Below are 17,936 nucleotides of genomic sequence, written 5' to 3'. Positions count from 1 at the left end.
GGATAATAATCTTTAACATCAAAGAGTACCACCCATGTGCAGGATCCAGTAGCACCTTTACAATAAATGTTGCTTCTTTGGTGGTCACATACATAAGTAACTTCTTAATTGCTAGTTATTGAGTCTTGGAACCAACAGCACAAGATGTTTGGCTAGAACATGGGTTGAAGGTTCATTAAGTACTTATGATTTGTTTTGGAGAGTTTCCTCGAGGATGTTGAACTGGTCTCTGTCACTTGAAACATCATGAAAGTAGTTATGTAGTCAAAGGGCAACACCCATGACAGAGTCACTGTCAGCAGTCTGTGATATTAAACAATGTACTGCCTGAAGCAATATAGTCCTGTGGTGGAGTATGCCATCTCCTTTGTAAGTGGCTACTGAGGTGTGTACTTCCATCTCCATGTATGCACTTATTTGAGTGTGGTCTCTTGTACTGCCTGTTATGCTATGGAACCTTGGGTATCCATGATCTCCTAAGGATGGGAGTCATGGTCCAGTGTAATCTTAGATGTGAGGCAACTGCAGATTGATAAGCAGCTTTTGAAAAAAAACTGTTGATGAAAATATCTGGGATGAAGAGGAGAACCTTTTTATTTAGCACAGAGCATTCATCTAAACATGATGATTCAGTGGTTATAATGTGATCATTTGTATGTCTTGACACTAAATGTGTCCCAGTGCAATGACGGCAAAATCTTTATCAATGTTGTGATGATTGTCAACTTGCTCTAAAATCGCGATAGTGAGCTTTTCTGAAGTATACCTCTTCATGACTTTGAACTTAATGTTTCTGTACCAACAACCCCTTTGAGTGACTTCAGGTGGAGAAAGATGGCCAAACAGGAGAAGGTATTGATTTTAACAGGTCGCTTTAACTCTGCGCATCTGATCTCATTTAATTTCTGTCATCTTCCTGTCTCACTTAGAAATTGATTCCTTCTTGCTGCTTGGAGGTTCTCCTTAAAAGAGTTTAGCATAACTAACACCTTTTCACAAAGGATGCACCCAGTTCCTATTCCCTTCCACTCGCATCCTCCAGGCACTGGCTGCCTCAACTAGAACAATGCATGTAAAACCTAAAAGAGTCAGACTGAAGTCCTGGCTTCCAAGGGAAAACGGTTTACAAGCCTTTTTAGTCATGGATGACTGAAAGACCACCACTTGTGCTATCCTATGTACCATTACACCCTCCCACAACTCAGGCGACTTGAGGGCTCTTTCAAACAATCTTTGGCCTACCCATATGACTAGCAGCCTTGGTTACACCCTCCCAGAGCTCAGAGGACCCGAGGGTTCTTTCAAACTTTCTTATGTCCGTCCATCTCACTAGCAGCCTTGGTTCACTCTATTGTGGACACCTGCCTCCTCCTTTTACTTCTTAATGCAGCCCTTTTAGTTGTAGCTTCAAAGTCTGGGGCTCTATGCTTCCCTCAAGTTGAAGGTGACAGTAGAGACCAAAAATGAACACAGTTTCTGGAATGTAAATAAAACTAAGAGACTGCAGATATAACATAAATAAGCATAAAGGGTTGCTATTTGTGGTTTTAACACTCTTGTTTCAAAATGCCCATATGTTTTACATGAAGGTATGCACACCAAGTAAATGCACTGAAAATTGTTTGCATAGAAGGTGATGGTCACTCTGGGTGAACAAATTGGTTCAAACAAATTGTCTAAGTAAACGCCAAAACAATGTAAATAACCCCAAAAAATCTGACAGTAAAACATGTACATGGCAGAGCCCAGCAATCAGGTATTCATTCACAGGAGCCATAAATAAATGGTTGTATGTAGGAACCAGATAGGCATTAAACACCTGCCTTAACGCGTTCTGAACAACGAATGCATCTTTAAAATGCATTCCGTTACCAAGCAAATCGTTACAACGACTTGCCTTAGGGAAAGCGCTCAAGTTGGAATAGTATAATTTACTATTCCAACTCCTGTCTGTGCAACAGTAGGAAAATCCAAGACGCTTTCCTTAAGCAAGTAGTTGTAACGGTTTGCAATGCAAAGGAATGTATTGTAAAGACACATATGTGGTTCAGACCGAGCTTTTAATGCACAGAGTGGTTCAAGCCGTGGTGTGAAGGCTGTTTCCAGAAATAAACGGAAGTAACTTCCAATAAAGGTGATGGAACACTGAAGCTGCTGGCTACCAAATTCAAGCTATGGAAAGGTGCTACCTGTCTGGCTCCATTTGTGCCCCATTCTCTATCTTGACCCTTTCAAAAGGAGTTCAGAGAATAGAATGCTACCCCTAAGTTTTTAAGCAGGTAATTCTGTCAATATATTTGCACATAGGTTGTTAAAAATATTTTTAAAAACATCGTTATTTATTTTAAAAGGGTCTTGAGATCCTGCAATTCATTTTAATTATTCATTAAGTATTGTCAAGGATCACAGGCTTTTTTTTATTAACGCAGATTTTAAGTAATTAGTTAATAATTAGTTGGGGGGAAGAATGATCACTTACCATCAATTTTATTGGCAACAACAATACAGGGAATTTCAGGTCGGTACTCCCTGAGCTCTTTGTACCAGTTGTTCAGGTTCTTATACGTGACCTTCCGTTGCACATCAAAGACCTGACAACAAAACATAAAATGTGAAGATCAACAATGGCACTGAAGGAAAATTAACATTTATTGTTTGCTTGCATAAGCAATTGTTGGGCATGATCACGCTATCTATCAGACTGGTGCCACGACACATTGTATAGAAGGAATGAATTAAAAAAATCCAAACTAACCTTATTAAAATGTATATAGAAAAGCTTACCTCTAGTAGAAGGCTACGGAATCTTATCTCAACTAATCTCTTTGTAGAACAGAGTAAGAACCACCTTACTAAGAAACCTCTGCCTCCATAACAGCCACCTTACTAACAAACCGTTGTCTCTATAGGAGCCACCTTACTAACACATCTCTTCCTCCATAAGAGCCACCTTACTAAAGAACCTCTGCATCCCTCCAGTACAGTGTAGTACACCATACTTGGCTGACCGATCAGGTCTATTATCGTAGGATGCAAGCAACATAGGGTATCAGAAATGAACAACTTGGCTAAAATGTGATTTTAAAATAATGTTTGTAAGAATTGTATTGCTATGGCCTTTTTTAAGCTCAACGATGTAGGCAATCTATCATTTAAAATTAAACTGGAGCTATAACCTGGACAGATTCCTAGAGCGTCTGCATGCAAGGGTTACTGTAAGGGTTAGATAGAGCGGCATGAAAAGATCCCCGCAGGAGGATGGGGCAGAATACAGCAATGCAAGGATAGACCAGCTGTAGCAGGGCATGAAAGCAAAACCCCTTACTGAGTCCAAGCAGACAAATATCCTCATTTATTAGGGCTGATAACACAAAACCATAGGTCTTCTTTCGAACTGATGAGCTACTGGTGATAAACATCAAACTATGTGCAATATGATCATTGTAAATCACAAAACAGTTCTTTCTGCAAGTAGGAGTAAAGGCCAGTGAACCACTGAATGGTTAAATTCACAGACCCGAAAAGACCAGAAAAGACAGGATTGCAATCACAATAAATCTTGGTTGGAATAGATATACAATATTGATGAAAGATAGAAACTTCAGCACCACACTGCTGGCCCATTAATTTGTGAGGTGAAACACCTACTCATACTCCAGATCTCTTAGGGCACGACTACTAGTACTCGTGGTGTCTGTCCCAAGAAAGCAAACAAATACAAGCGGATTCCACATTTGTGGGGCAGCACAACACACACAACCCCCTGAAATGGAATACCCACCCTAACAATCACTACGTTTCTCGAAGGAGAGAACCATGCAGAAGCCAGGGAATGTGAATTTGAAAGTGGAGATTAACCAAGACTGTCAGAAACTAGACCACCAGCAAACAGCGGGTTAACATGCCCAAGAGATAAACAAGAAAGAAGACCACTATCAAAATAGCGATTAGTCACTCTAAATGAAGAGGGTAAGTCACACAAAACAGAACTGCAAATAATAAAAGCATACAACCATGAAGTGAGCACTCTACCTGCCAAACGTGTTCACAACATAATAGAGGAGCCCATGAAGACCTGGAAATCCGTTAGTTGAAGAAATGGCTCTCCATTCGCTCTGGGCACTTGCTCTCATGCGAGTATGGCAATGGATTAGAGTAGACAAGAAATTAAACCCAGATATAAAACCAAAACAGCCATCAGAATAAATTCCCCACAAAGGGACCTGGGTCAAAAGGGCTTGCCCCAGAGATAGTGTCACATGGGTGCATTAGGCCCGGTTAAGGAATGCCATTTTATATGTTCATGTTCTTAAGTTGCCATCTCTCCCTAAGCACGACGACATTTGACACACATTCATTTGCATGCACATACAGAATATTATTCTTTGAAGTCAGTTTTGCTTACACTACCACTTTGTAGGCACTATCAGAACACCTTGAACATTCTTTACCAGGGCTAAGTTCATCACGAAAGATGTTATTTGTCTTGTCCGGTCGGCAACAGAGCTATCACACAAGAATAAACAATAGCTGCCTGGCTAGGGCTTCGGCATGGTAATATGGAAGATGTTATTCTATATATAACATCAAGCCTTTGTTTAGGCAGAGGAGCATTTCGCTGGCACTGAAAGGTCCGTCCATGTCGGAACTCCAGCTCAGTTGATTCCCGTTTACCTCATGCAAGTGATGTTATCCAACTCTACACCAAGACGGGTAGTTTGATGACATTAACTTACAGGTAACAGGAGGCTAGATCACCTCATAGAGATTTGGCAGATTCACTCAGCTAGACATAGGTTAGGATGCACTAGGTAGGATTACAAAATATTACAGTACTTGTATACAAGCATATATTCTCTGTAATAAGCAAAGTGGTTGAATTGTTTATCTTTCTCTTCATTCTCGTAATGTTATTATTTGGTTTCCTTCTACTGATTATTGCAGCACAAGCATGTTACTCAAGAATCACAATGCTTCAATAAATATTGAAACGCTGTACTGTGTAATTCTTGTGTATCTCTTTGGGCATACCCAAGTAACTACCAAAAAAGTTCTCGATCTGTTACCATGATTTGCTTTGGGAGTCAGGGCTGTCATGTTTTGAAGTTGCACATCCATTTGTTATCCTGTAAGGTTAGGGGTACAGATTGTGCACTGTGAGCCAGCAGACTTCAGCTAACATATCCGGAGGGTGTGCGCAGAATACATCTTGCACAGTTCTGATGGCTATGTTGTCCAACAACCGCACAGTTTTACTTGCGACAGGATAAGCCGTACGACTATAGGAGAGTCCTCCAGGCCCCAGGAAGTTATGTCACCTACTTATTGTGACTGGGTGTGAGTGTTTGATTGGTTCTGATGCTCCATCCATCACCACCCCCTTTTGTACCGCTTTGGCCACCATAAGTGTGGCAGGGTATGCTCAGACGTGAGTCCCTTGCTCACTTTGCCACTGGATTCAAGCAAGCCGGGCTGAAGACGTCTGGAATGCCAGAAACCGGTCCTCGGAAGCTTGTTTCCGGTCCAGGGAAGGCATGGCTTAGCAGTTCGGGCTGGACTGTTCCCATGAGGCACAGGGTCAGACTGATTTGCATATAGCCATGTCTGAACTGGGGTGGCAGAGTGGGCTAAAGAACGGTGATGGATCAAACCCAGATCTTTTGACTGGGTGTGAGTGTTTGATTGGTTCTGATGCTCCATCCATCACCACCCCCTTTTGTACCTACTTATTGTGAAGCAGGGGGTGAGATCTTCATCTCAAAGCGCCACCATCTGGTTTTGAAAAGAGGGTCCTGACAAAGTTTAGTATCAGTTTCTCACCAAAGAATGGTAGAAGGTAGAAGTTGCATGAAGTGACGTTGCACATTCTGTGAAGTGCAAAGGGCAAAGGGCAAACAGTTAGTCCGTAGGGAGAGCTTTGGTAGCACAGGCATAGGAAGGTCAAGGCAGATTTTAGGAGGGAGGAAAAACACAAGAATTGAAAGAAAGGATAAACTCTGGGGCAGAGGAAGTAGTACTGGGAGACCTCCCTCCCAACTTAAAGTTCTGTAATAGTAAATCTAGGAAGAGTAACCCAGGGCATGTAAGGTATGATCAGAGTTTAAAGACTCCGCTACAGCTGTTCTTTAAACCCCATTTTCAGAGGAAGCCACGGGTTAGCTAGCCGTTCCCTAAATATATCCAGGCTTTTAAGTGTTTTTGCCAATAATAAAAGACTAAAGAACATTTCCTTAAGAGACTTGCTACAGGTGGGCTTCAAGATTGTAGCAGGGGTGGAGCTTATATGTGTTGCAAACTGTCTGTGCATGGATACTTGGAGAAGCGTGGCTCAGTGGTTAGAGGTGGCAGACCCGGAAGCTGAGATTGACTGTGGACCAGGGTTCGATTCCCTGCCTCGGCGGGTCTCGGGCTCAAAATTCCACGGACTCGACAATTCTCGCTCTGGTGCCTACTAAACTCACGGGGTCACACTCTGCGACTCTGGGCAATAGCTTGCTTAATCTCCACTACGGCCCCTCGCGGCGGGATGCCTGGCTTTCACCTTGTGGACACCCTGCCGGGGTTTCTCACAGGGGAATACCAGGACGGGTTCCCTAAGCAAGCGCCGGGACGCTCACGGGCAGCCGTGCGCTTTACAAATCCAACACATTTACATTTACATTTACATTTAGTTAATTGATGTTGTGGAGTCAAACCAAATAGTTTATTTAAACATTTAAACACATATGTTCCGCCAGCTTCCTCACTACCGCAGTGTGGACTGTTTAACTTATCTAATGATGTGCAGAAATTCCTATTGGATTATCCTGATGTCTTCTTTTTCGTGGGGATTGGGGGGCGATTGTGATCAGAAACCAATATTTAAAGTGTATGATGACCCCTTGAATGAAAATATGTTGCCAATAAATATTCCTGATGTTATTCCCCCAAAGGTTTCATAGAAGGAGAAGTGAAGGTTGTGCCTTCCTTAGTCCAGCAGAATTTGATTAATATTAATGGACAGTGTGATTTATAATATTCCTGCTTGTAGAACATTTAAACATGGTACTATTTGCATGCCCATCGATTACGTGTTTGTTCAGATTCACCCGTTTTACTGTGTAAAATTTTTTTTAAGTACTTGACTAAGGGCCTAGCAACCAGTATGCTCTCAGCCTGGAGTTCAAAGATCTGTTGGTTTCCCCAAGTAAACATATCTGAGCACCCTGAGGTAATTTACCATAGAAGAATCTGGGCTTTGATCACAGAAGATTCACTTTAGGCTTTATCCTGAATTGAATTTGACTTTTGGGATATTGAAGTTCATAATATGGAATAAGTGACGACAGGATTGGTTCGTACAGAAGCAGTTATTAGCCCATTTCAAATTGGCAAAGGCTGGTTTAAAGCCAGTTGGAGGCAGTAGAGCGAAGAGGAACGGCTGGTTTGATAATGATGAGGGAAGAAGAACTGTGAACAAGTGCCATCGACACTTTAATTCAAATGAAGGTTTCAAAAATTGCATATCGTAATTTAGGTGCCCGCAGAAAAAGGAATTTTATACATCAAATTGGGACTTAGCAACTACTGAAGGGAAGAATAGTAAGCATTTCTGGTGCCTGGCGAACTCGGTTATGTTTACCCCACCACCCTGCCTTGAGCCTCATATAAGTAAGGATGATTGGTCTTCTTTTGTCTATTCTCTCTACAGTGGTGGTAACTTGAAAGATTTACTGGTGCAACGTGCTATTTCCCAACCCAATTTAAAGATTTTAGCTAACTGCCAGTCAGAAGTGGTACTGTCTGAAATCAGCAGAAATATGAAGTCTTCTAGTGCCGGTTGTCCACATAGTTTCCTATCAGTTCTCTTTAATTTAGAGTGGGTTCTTCAAGTGGGTGACATTTACAGGTATCCTTCAGAGATCATGGAAGGGGGCCATAGTGAAGCCCATTCACAAACAATTTTAAACTGACCAACCGGCCAACTACTGTTTGATATTGTTACTAGATATTACTTCCAAGTTATTTGCCCAAACCTTATTAAAGCATTTAGCTGCCTGGGCTTTCGACACAGGATGAATCTCTGTGGAACAGGGAGTATTCAAGCTAAAGTATTCTACAACAGACCACTGTTTCACCCTGTGGGGCGTTGCAAGGAGGTTAATGGAGTAGGTAGGTGACCTTTGCTGCTGCTTCATTGACTCCCAGGCAGCATTTGAGAGAGTGGATAGGGGCATGTTATGAAGGACGCTCCGCCGGTGGAGCATATCTCAGGCCCTAGTGGCTCGCATAGTAAAAATACATAATAACTGGGTACAGGTTGATCTTGACAGAGCAGGTAGTCTTTCGAGAAAAATCTCGTTAGAACATAGCTTACGCAAGGGATGAGTCTTAGCTCCCTTGTTGTTTATTTTATTTATAGCGGACCTCCACCAGATATTAGGTGCTACCGCTAGTTTCTCACCTAACACTGGGGGTAGGCACACCAGCTGCCTTATGTACGCAGATGACCTGATGGTGATGGAACCTGCACCCACTGGGCTCCAATGTAAATTAAACGCATTAAGTTCTTATGGCCTGGGAAATAAACTGTTGCTCATTATTGAAAAAACAAAAACCCCGTTTTTTTAACAAGTGGGAAACGATTTTCTCTTGTTTCCTAGGCAACATGCAGTTGTAGCACGTCAGGGAGTACAAATATCTGGGGATGATCTTTTCTGACAATATAAGATGATACAAACATGTGGCCAGTCTGAGGCTTACGCTGATGGCTGAAGTGAGTGCCCTGAAACGGTTTGACCGTAAATACGGAAGTTACACCTTTGAGCCACTAAGTAAAGTCATTCAACGTAAGATAATTCCACAGGATCTGTATGGAGCAGAGGTGCTCGCACTGGATATACGAGTTATATGCATGCAGCCAAAAGGTAACATCCTGAAAACAGTGCTTGATCTACCAAAAATTGTAAAGATTCAAGCTATAAGGAGAGAGACAAACACTGAAGCTTTGAGTGCTCTGGCGTACCCAAGGGCATTGAGAATGTATTTCTCGATTAATAACGGTTCTCATTGTGATACATTATTTGTATTAATATTTTCAGAGGTAATCTCAACCGACTCTGGTACGGAGAACCCAAATAAAGTCATTACGGAGCGTCTAGGTGTCCCGGATATGCATTTTGATGGACACGTAACAAAACAAATTAGCAAAATAAACCCTTAGGCGCTGTGCAGAGGAAACGAGCTGGAGCGAGGATCGACAGTACCCGAGGAAAAAATCCCCCCCCAAAAAAATCAGTTGCTGCCTTTTTACTACCTCAGGAAGGCACGGACCTTCCTGAGGTAGTAGTATTTGTATAGAATCCCAGATGGTGGGAGTGGATCTGGGGTGTCGAATGCCAGGATTGAAAGTGCAGATAAACCAAGGATTTTGGTGAGTGTCCATGTAAGCGAGGTAAAAGGTCCTTAGTGAGCCAACCCACTTATTGGTGGACTGTGTATTTTTCCTAGAGGAAAGGAATGGAATCCTACGACCTGGTTTAAACAAATATGGGATTCAGTCCAGAGATATAGAGTTAAACCTGGCTTGTGGTTTAAGATATCAAGATATAGCCATTGCTATCGGTCAAAATTTGTGAAAAATTGTATTATCCTATGCCAAGATTTCCCCCCTCCGTCCTGCCCTTGATTGGTGTCCTTTCCCTTTCTTGAGATGTAGGGAGGACTTTCTTATTAGTTGAGAAGATACGGATTGTTCCAGGAGGATGCATGGGGTATCAAGTCAACCTTGAGACAGGATAATATAGGCTTTTAATATAACCAGAGAGGTTTAAGTTCTTCGTAACAATGATCTGGCACCTAGTTGTAATTGAGATCTCATTTGGTTTACTCAGATAGGCCTAACTGTGCGTATCTGAATAGGATAGCCTTACTAAAGTGTACCGCTGTAGATCTACTAAGATGATCTTTAAAAGGTAAATATATATTTTTAATATGAATGGTCGGTTGGGTTGTTTATGTAATGTGACTTTGCACATTGCACTTTCTCGATGTCATGATGTTTCACATTCACAGACATGCTCCCAGAAGAAGGGCGGCAGGCCCGAAATGCATCGGAGCGATCTGAGCTCTAGTTGAAATGAAAATTAATTGTTAATGGAATCAAAATAAGAAATGAAGTCAATTTCTTAAATGAAAGCATGAACAGTATGAAAACTAAATAAAACATTTGCTTTAACTCATTCATAAACGTGAGAGAAATCCTTTTGGAATCGCAAAAGTGTGCCCGTTGGGATGTGACCAATTGCCAATTGGAAGCACATATTACTCATTTGATACTAGGCCTCACAGGACGAGAGACGCCACCAGCGGAGCACCTGAATTTTCACTAAAGACTAATCAGACCCACAAGGGCTGTGCATCTGCCGACTATTAATACTTTTGTAAAGCAGCCATTGAGGCAAATATTTACAGAAGGAAATGTCACCAATTGCTATGGTTCCTACTTATTTGCCTTTCAATTACTAGTTTTGTTTGGAAAACCATAAGTAATCTACACAAACTATTCCTTTCTGAATTTGAAATGCGGTTTGTTTAAAATATATAGGTTCACGGGGTTACCGATGGGTTTGCAATCAAAATGGAAGTAGGCTGAACATTCAAAAAAACAAGCATTGTCATAGCCAATAGGTCTCGCCTTAGGGACTTTATAAGTGTTTAGCCATGCAAAAGTTGATGTTGCACCAATGATATTGTGCTACAAAACTAAATACTTATTAGGTCCCAAAAGCGAGACCTATTGGCTACGGGGGCTGGGTGTTCCGCTACAGGGTGAGGTCAGGGTGTGCTTGTAGGGGTGAGTGCTGAGGGGTTCTGTGGAGAGTGAGTGCAGGGAATGTCTGTATGAGTCCCTATACCAATGTCAGTTTACATGTGCCTATGCGTGAGTTCAAAGATGAGTGCAGGGGGTGGCTTGGTGCAGAAGGGCTCTTATGCATGTGTGAGCCGTGGGTGAAAATGGTGGTGCCTAACTAACTGCAGGGAGTGCCTGTAGTGGGTGAGTGCATCGGGATAGTTCAGGGGTGCCTGTGTTTGTGTGTGCGCCTGTCAGTGTAAAGGGTGCCTCCAGTGGGTGAATGCAGGGGGCGCTTATAGGTGTTGAGTGCCTATAGGAGTTGAGTGCCGAAGGTTCTCCCACAAGAGGAGTGCAGAGGTTTCTTGTGTGAGTGCAGGCGGTGCCTGTAGTGTGTGAAAGGTGTAGATTTGTATAGTGACTGCAAAGGTGCCTGTGTGAGTGCTGGAAGAGAGTGTGCTTGCGCGCAGCATGAGAGGTGAGATTGCAGTGGGGGATGGGCCTGTGTTGAGTGTAGAGTGCACCAAATTAAATCCCAGACCTACGGGTAATGCTAATGCTGGTTCAGATTGGGTGCAAAGTCTTTTTCAAAGGTTTATCTCACGCAGAGTCTTTTTGACAGAATGCTTGGTTCTTCTGTTGAGAGAACACAAAACAAATGCGTTAAAGAAATGCCACGCGGCCGCGAAATAAAACATAACAGACAGACAGCTGTAGCTGTGTGTGTTTTTCAGACATTCAGTAGCATTAGCACTTTCAGAGCACACGTGTTAGTTCAAAACTGAAAGCAGCATCGGGAGGCAGAGCCCATGTGGTTTTCACTTTCAGACTTGGCCGATCCCGGGAGAAGCAACCAAGGAGCAACAGGGAAAACGGACTGTCAAATTCCGGCAAGGGCAGAGATAAGATTGCCAAGAGGCCCAGGAACTGGCGAACACAGCACTAATAAAAACAAGCATTGGCCGCGCAGCCGGGCCGCGCAACTAAATCTTAATAAAAAAACAAGCATTGGCCGCACGGCTGTAAAAGTAAAGCCGGGCAATGAAATAAAAAAATTAAATAAATACGAGTGGTGACGCTCGTGATGCACATGCGCGTCACCCAAGTGCTACCTTGCTGGCAATCAGCTTGCTATAATGCGCATGCGCGCACGCTCTTGTGCGCACGCTCTTGTGCGCGTGATAGCAAGCTGATCGCCGCAAAGTAGCATTTCTCAGAGCCCCAAAATGTCTCGGCCAAGACCAGCGCATACGCTGGATCGGGCCGAGACCTAAAAAATGGGAAAAGCTCTGCTTGCTCCTGGAAACTGGGGCGATGGTAGCACAGCAAACCTTTTTGTTGATGTCATTTTTAGGTGAAACAAGCATTCACTTTCTTGCACAGCCCTTCTTTCATATGTTTCCAACAACATTTTGATAGATTGTCAATTTTCTCGGTTCCCTCCTGTGGAATCCACCAATCCTGGGTACCTTTAGTACTCACAAACTGTGGAAGGACACAAATTCGGCCTGGCTACCTTTCTTGAAAAAAAAAGTTGAAGGCTTAAGATCAAATGCAACAACCACCAAAATAAATATTGATAAAGCCAATAGGTCTCCCTGCTGTGACTTATTGGCTTTCAATGGTTTGGGGCAACCCTGCACAGTGGTGCAGTGTGGATAGAGTGAAAAAAGTGGAAAAAAGCCTATAATGCAGCTGCCCATGTAATTTTGAAAGGAGTGTGCACCACGCATATGCATGCCTACTAAACGACACAAGTACTTTTTTCATTTTTAGTTACCAACAGAGTTGGATCAGTAACTATTTTTTAAGTGAGCACAGAGGATGAACTACACTGAGGAGGGAGGCTAGGGAAAGGACGCAAAAGCAACATTGGCCAGGGTAGGGAAATAACATGCGGAAGCAACACAAAGGCTGGACAACGCAGGTGAGTGGAGACAATGGGGAGAAGCACACAGGTGAGCACAACAGGGAGATCGTGGGTGATAGTGACACAGAGAAAGTACAGGTGGGAGACAGCTCAAAAAAAGCATACACACTCATGGAGTTGTCAATACAATGAAAAGTACCTGCAAAGCAAACAATGGAAGCAGAGATCCCAACCAATTAAAGCGTTGGTAAAGCAGCAGTGCTCGGTGGGAGGGACAAACAAATTTCTTACCTTCGGTAATGCTTTTTCTGGTGGATACAGTATCTGCCTGTGGATTCCTCACCTTATGAATATCCCCTGCTCCAGCATTCCACGGAAATATTTCGAGGCTCTCTGTGCCGATGAGGTCGGCACAGCATCATGGGTCAGCACGCGGCTCAGCATGTCGTCACTGGAGCGATAAGACCACGTTGGCGTGATGACGTCAGTTCCACCCATTTTGTCCGTGCCACCGAGGCAAAACAGGCGAACCGATCATAGAGACAATGCATACATAGTATACAAAATTGACACAAATACATTCAGTGTATAATTTAAGAAGAAAACTTGCACTTCAAACAAGACACAATAAAACAATAGAGGTAACAAAGTCTTGAGTACATAAAAATACATCAAATAACTACTACTAAAAGGGTTGACAACGGAAAGGTGGGTGGGTCTGTGAGGAATCCACAGGGAGATACTGTATCTACCAGAAAAAGCGTTACCGGAGGTAAGTAACTTGTTCTCCTGATGAATACATCTGCCTGTGTATTACTCACTTTATGAATAGAATCCCACAGCAGTACCTCACCCGGAGGAGGGTGTTCACCCTCTTATACCAAAACATCCTTCAAAACAGAGCGTGCAAAATGGCCATCCCTCCTCACTTCGGAATCTAATCAGTAATGCTTCGCGAAAGTGTGGACGGAGGCCCAAGTTGCGGCTTTACATATGTCCAACACAGGAACACCTCTAGACAAAGCAGAAGTAGACAATTTAGCCTTGGTGGAATGAGCTCTAATTACTACAGGAGGCTCCATACCAGCCAGGGAGTAGCATATCTTGATGTACAAGATGATCCACCTAGATGAAGTGCGCTTGTGCACCGCCTTGCCCTTCATGCGACCAGCATATCCAACAAAGAGAAGGTCATCTTGACGAAAGTCCTTAGTTCTGTCCAAATAAAAGCTAATCGCCCTCTTTGGATCCAAACGATGAAGTCTCTCCTCCTTGGATAGGTGAGGGGAGGATAGAAAGTAGGACGGGTAGTGGACTGACCTAGGTGGAAGGGAGTCACCACCTTAGGCAGAAAAGCAGCCCTGGTCCGGAGTACCAACCTTTCAGCATGTATGGTCAGGAAAGGAGGCTTTGAACTCAGAGCCTGGAGCTCACTCAACCTCTTAGCCGAAGTGATAGCCACCAGAAAGACCGTTTTAAAAGTCAAAAGTCTCAACGGACAACTATGCATAGGTTCGAACGATGAACCCATTAAAAAAGTTACCACCAGATTCAAATCCCACTGGGACATAATAAAAGGAGTGGGAGGAAACATGTTTGTTAGCCCCTTAATGAATCTTAAGACTATAGGAGACTTAACCGCTACCGCGCTAGCGGGTTTTCCCGCTGTGCGCTGAAATTTAAAAATCGCGCGGTTTGTGACAAAGCCAGCTCGTCATCCGCGTAGCGCAGGTAACGCCCATGACGAGCTGGCTTTGTCATCAGCGCGGAAGGGGTTAAATAAAGATGGCTGATCAGGTCATCACAAAAATGCCGACAATGCAGACAAATATCCTTTAACAGTGGCCACAGCACAACCCTGCTGGGCCAAATGAAGAGAAAAACAAAGAACATCAGAAAGATGGGCTTGTAAGGGATCAATAGATTTCTCTCTGCAGCACTTAACAAATTAGGCCACCTGTATGAATAGACAGACTTGGTGGAGTGTCACCTGGCCGATAGTATAACGTCCACCACATCAGGCGGGAGAGAAAAAGAATTCAAGTTGCCCCATTCAATCTCCAGGCATGAAGGTGCAGGCTCAGGAGCTGGGGGTGTAGAACTTGCCCCTCCATCTGAGAGATGTGGTCTGCCCTGAGAGGGAGACGGAGCGGAGGGTGCGACGAGAGGTGAAGAAGGTTTGTGTACCACACCCTTCTTGGCCAATCCGGGGCGATCGATATAACTTGGGCCCGGTCTTGGCGAATCTTCCTCAGAACCCGAGGAATCAAGGGTATGGGAGGAAACGCGTAAAGGAGTTGTGAGCTCCAACTCAACTGAAATGCATCCCTCAACGCTCCCTGCCTCGGAAACTGGAGAATGCATAAAGGAGGGCAGTGTGTGTTCTCTAGAGTGGCAAACAGGTCCACCAGAGGAGCCCCCTACGTCTGGAAGACGCGTCAAACTACCTCTGGATGAAGCCTCCACTCGTGGCCGTCTGAGAACTGTCGACTGAGACTGTCCGCACGCACGTTCAGCACCCCGGCCAGATGATTTGCCATCAAGCAAATCCGATGATCCTGAGCCCAGGACCAGAGTCACAAAGCCTCTCTGCAGAGACGGTACGACCCTACTCCTCCCTGCTTGTTGACATACCACATCTCGGCAGTGTTGTCCATTAGGACCTGAACCGACTGACCACGAAGGGAAGGGAGAAAATTCTTGAGTGCCAAATGTATCGCCCACAATTCCAGAAAGTTGATGTGAAACAACCTTTCCTCTGGAGACCAAAGACCCTTGATCTCCAGATCCCCCAGATGTGCACCCTACCCTAGGGTAGAGGCATCCATTATCACTGTGGCCACCGATGTAGGAAAGTGGAAAGGCTTTCCTTGAGACAGATTGCCCTCCACTCTCCACCAAGACAGATCTGCTGCAGCTTCTCTGGAGATCCTCACAGACTCCCTGAAATCTCCATTGTGTTGATACCACTGCCTGCGGAGACACCACTGGAGCGCCCTCATGTGCCAGTGTGCATGGATGACCAGCAGGATGCAGGAAGTGAACAGACCGTGCAGGCAAAGGACCTTCAGAACTGGAACAACCGCTCCATTGTAAAACGAGGGAATCATATCCTGTATGTCGAGAATCCTTTGCGGAGGAGGAAATACTCGACACACAGTGGTATCCAGTACTGCCCCAATAAACAGGTTGCGCTGAGAGGGCACCAGGTGAGACTTGGGTACATTTATCGAAAAACCCAATTTGTAGACCAGCTGGGCTGTAACCTGCAAATGAGGACTCACCATCTCTGGAGACTCTGTCTTCAACAGCCAGTCGGTCAGGTAGGGGAAAACTGGAATTCCATCCTCCTGAGATGGGCAGCCACTACTGCCATCACCTTGGCGGTAGTAAGACCAAACGGAAGGACCGCAAACTGGTAGTGTTGCGATCCAACCGTGAAACGGAGATACCTCCTGTGCGACTTCAGGATTGGAATGTGTAAATACGTATCCTGCAAGTCGATGGACACCATCCAGTCCTCTTGTTGCAGCCCCTGAAGAACCTGCGCTAGAGTAATCATCTTGAACCTCTCCTGTTTGAGAAACAGATTCAAGATTCTGAGGTCCAGGATGGGTCGTAACCTGCCATCCATCCTGGGATCAGGAAATACCGGGAGTAGCACCCCTGATCCCTCTCCTGCTCCGGAACGCCCTCTATTGCACCTTTTTGTAACAGGGTAAGAACCTTCTTCTGAAGGAGTAGCAAATGATCCTCTGTGGATAACCCCTGACAAGGAGGGTAAGGAGGAGGAAATTCCCTGAAGGGAAGACCGTACCTATTATCTACATGATCTAGAACCCACAATCCAAAATTATTAATTTCCAATCTTGAAGAAAATGAGTAAGCCGGCCTCCCACAGGACCCACATGATCCAGGATGGGGATCGAGGGCTGCTTTGCTGCATTACCGGGAGGGGTAGGAGAGGTTGAAGAGGAGGAGGAAGAGGGATGTCGTCCAGCTCCACGAAGGCAACCTCGGCCTTTACCTCTGTAGGATTTATACAAAGGGTTCTGTTGCTGCTGCTGCTGCGGTGGCTGACAGGAACGAAAGGAAGATTTCCCAAACCCACGGTACCTTTTGTAGCCATAGCCTCTTGACTAAAACTGTAAACCCAAGGATTTCGCCGTGGCCTTACTGTCCTTAAATCTCTGCAACGCAGAGTCAGCTTTTTCCCCAAAAGCTTAGAGCCGTCTAAGGGAAGATCCAAAAGAGCAGCTTGGACAGACACCCGGTGAAAATCCCGAAGACCTCAACCATGCATGCCTCCTAGTAGCAACGGATGAGACCATCCCCCTTTCCACTGAATCTGCAGTGTCCGGTCCTGACTGGATTACTTGGCAAGCAGCCGCCTGAGAGAGCGCCAAGACTTCACTTAAATTACCCCAATCCTCTTCAGATAACTTTGGGAGAATCTGCTTGGCAGAGTCCATAAGGGTGTGCATATATCTGCCCAACAAACAAGTTGCGTTGGTGGATTTCAAAGCCATACTGGCTGACCAAAAAAACTCTTTGCAGATTGCTCAAGCTTTTTTTATCTCTGTCAGCCGGTGCTTGAGGAAAAGAACCCACAGACTGATTTGAGCATGAAGCCTGAACCACCAAACTATGAGGGGACGGGTGAGAAGAAAGAAATTCAGGGTCCCCTGGTGCTGGTCTATATCTTCTAGAGACAGACCTAGAAACTGCAGGAGCAGTAAGAGGATTACTCCAAACCTCCGGTATTGGCTCCGTCAGGGCATAATTGAAAGGCAAGAGAGGCTCTACTACAGATGAAAGAGAATGAAGAACCTCTCTAAGAAGATTAGGCTTATATTTAGCCATAGTAAGCTGTAGATCCAACTGTTCAGCTGCCTTCTTAATGATAAGGAGCAACATCCTTTGAAGAGAAGCCTTCTGTGATACAAAATACCCTTCTGGTGAAACATCCAAACCACTTGCCTCACACAAGTCTTCAAACAAGTCCTCGGACTCATAAATTTCACCTTTTTCATGTCACCAGCTTGATATTGCTCTTCTTCAATAAATCTTTGAGCTTCTCTTCTAGAACGCATCCTCGGCGGAGGCGTTGGTGGTGCCCTCCGCAGCGTCAACGGCTCCAGCAGCGGCGTCGAAGACGGATCCGTGACAGCAACCTGCGTCAAACGAGCCCGAGAAGGGACGCCAGATGGAGCTGGGGACTGCCCATACGGCGTC

The 17,936-nt window shown here is 44.5% G+C and overlaps 1 protein-coding gene across 1 annotated transcript in view; it reads right to left on the bottom strand.

Annotated features, from left to right (window-relative positions):
* Positions 1-17,936, bottom strand: part of RABL2B (RAB, member of RAS oncogene family like 2B) — a 227,364-nt gene that overhangs the window by 65,102 nt on the left and 144,326 nt on the right. The window contains exon 6 of the mRNA XM_078677914.1: positions 2,480-2,591. Within this exon, the coding sequence (XP_078534040.1) occupies positions 2,480-2,591 (112 nt within the window). The remainder of the gene's footprint in view (positions 1-2,479; positions 2,592-17,936) is intronic.

Source organism: Lissotriton helveticus, chromosome 1_1 (genome assembly GCF_964261635.1).
Source record: "Lissotriton helveticus chromosome 1_1, aLisHel1.1, whole genome shotgun sequence".
Lineage (NCBI taxonomy): Eukaryota > Metazoa > Chordata > Amphibia > Caudata > Salamandridae > Lissotriton > Lissotriton helveticus.
Note: the sequence above shows the minus strand (reverse complement) of the source record. Positions and strands in the feature narration are given on the sequence as shown.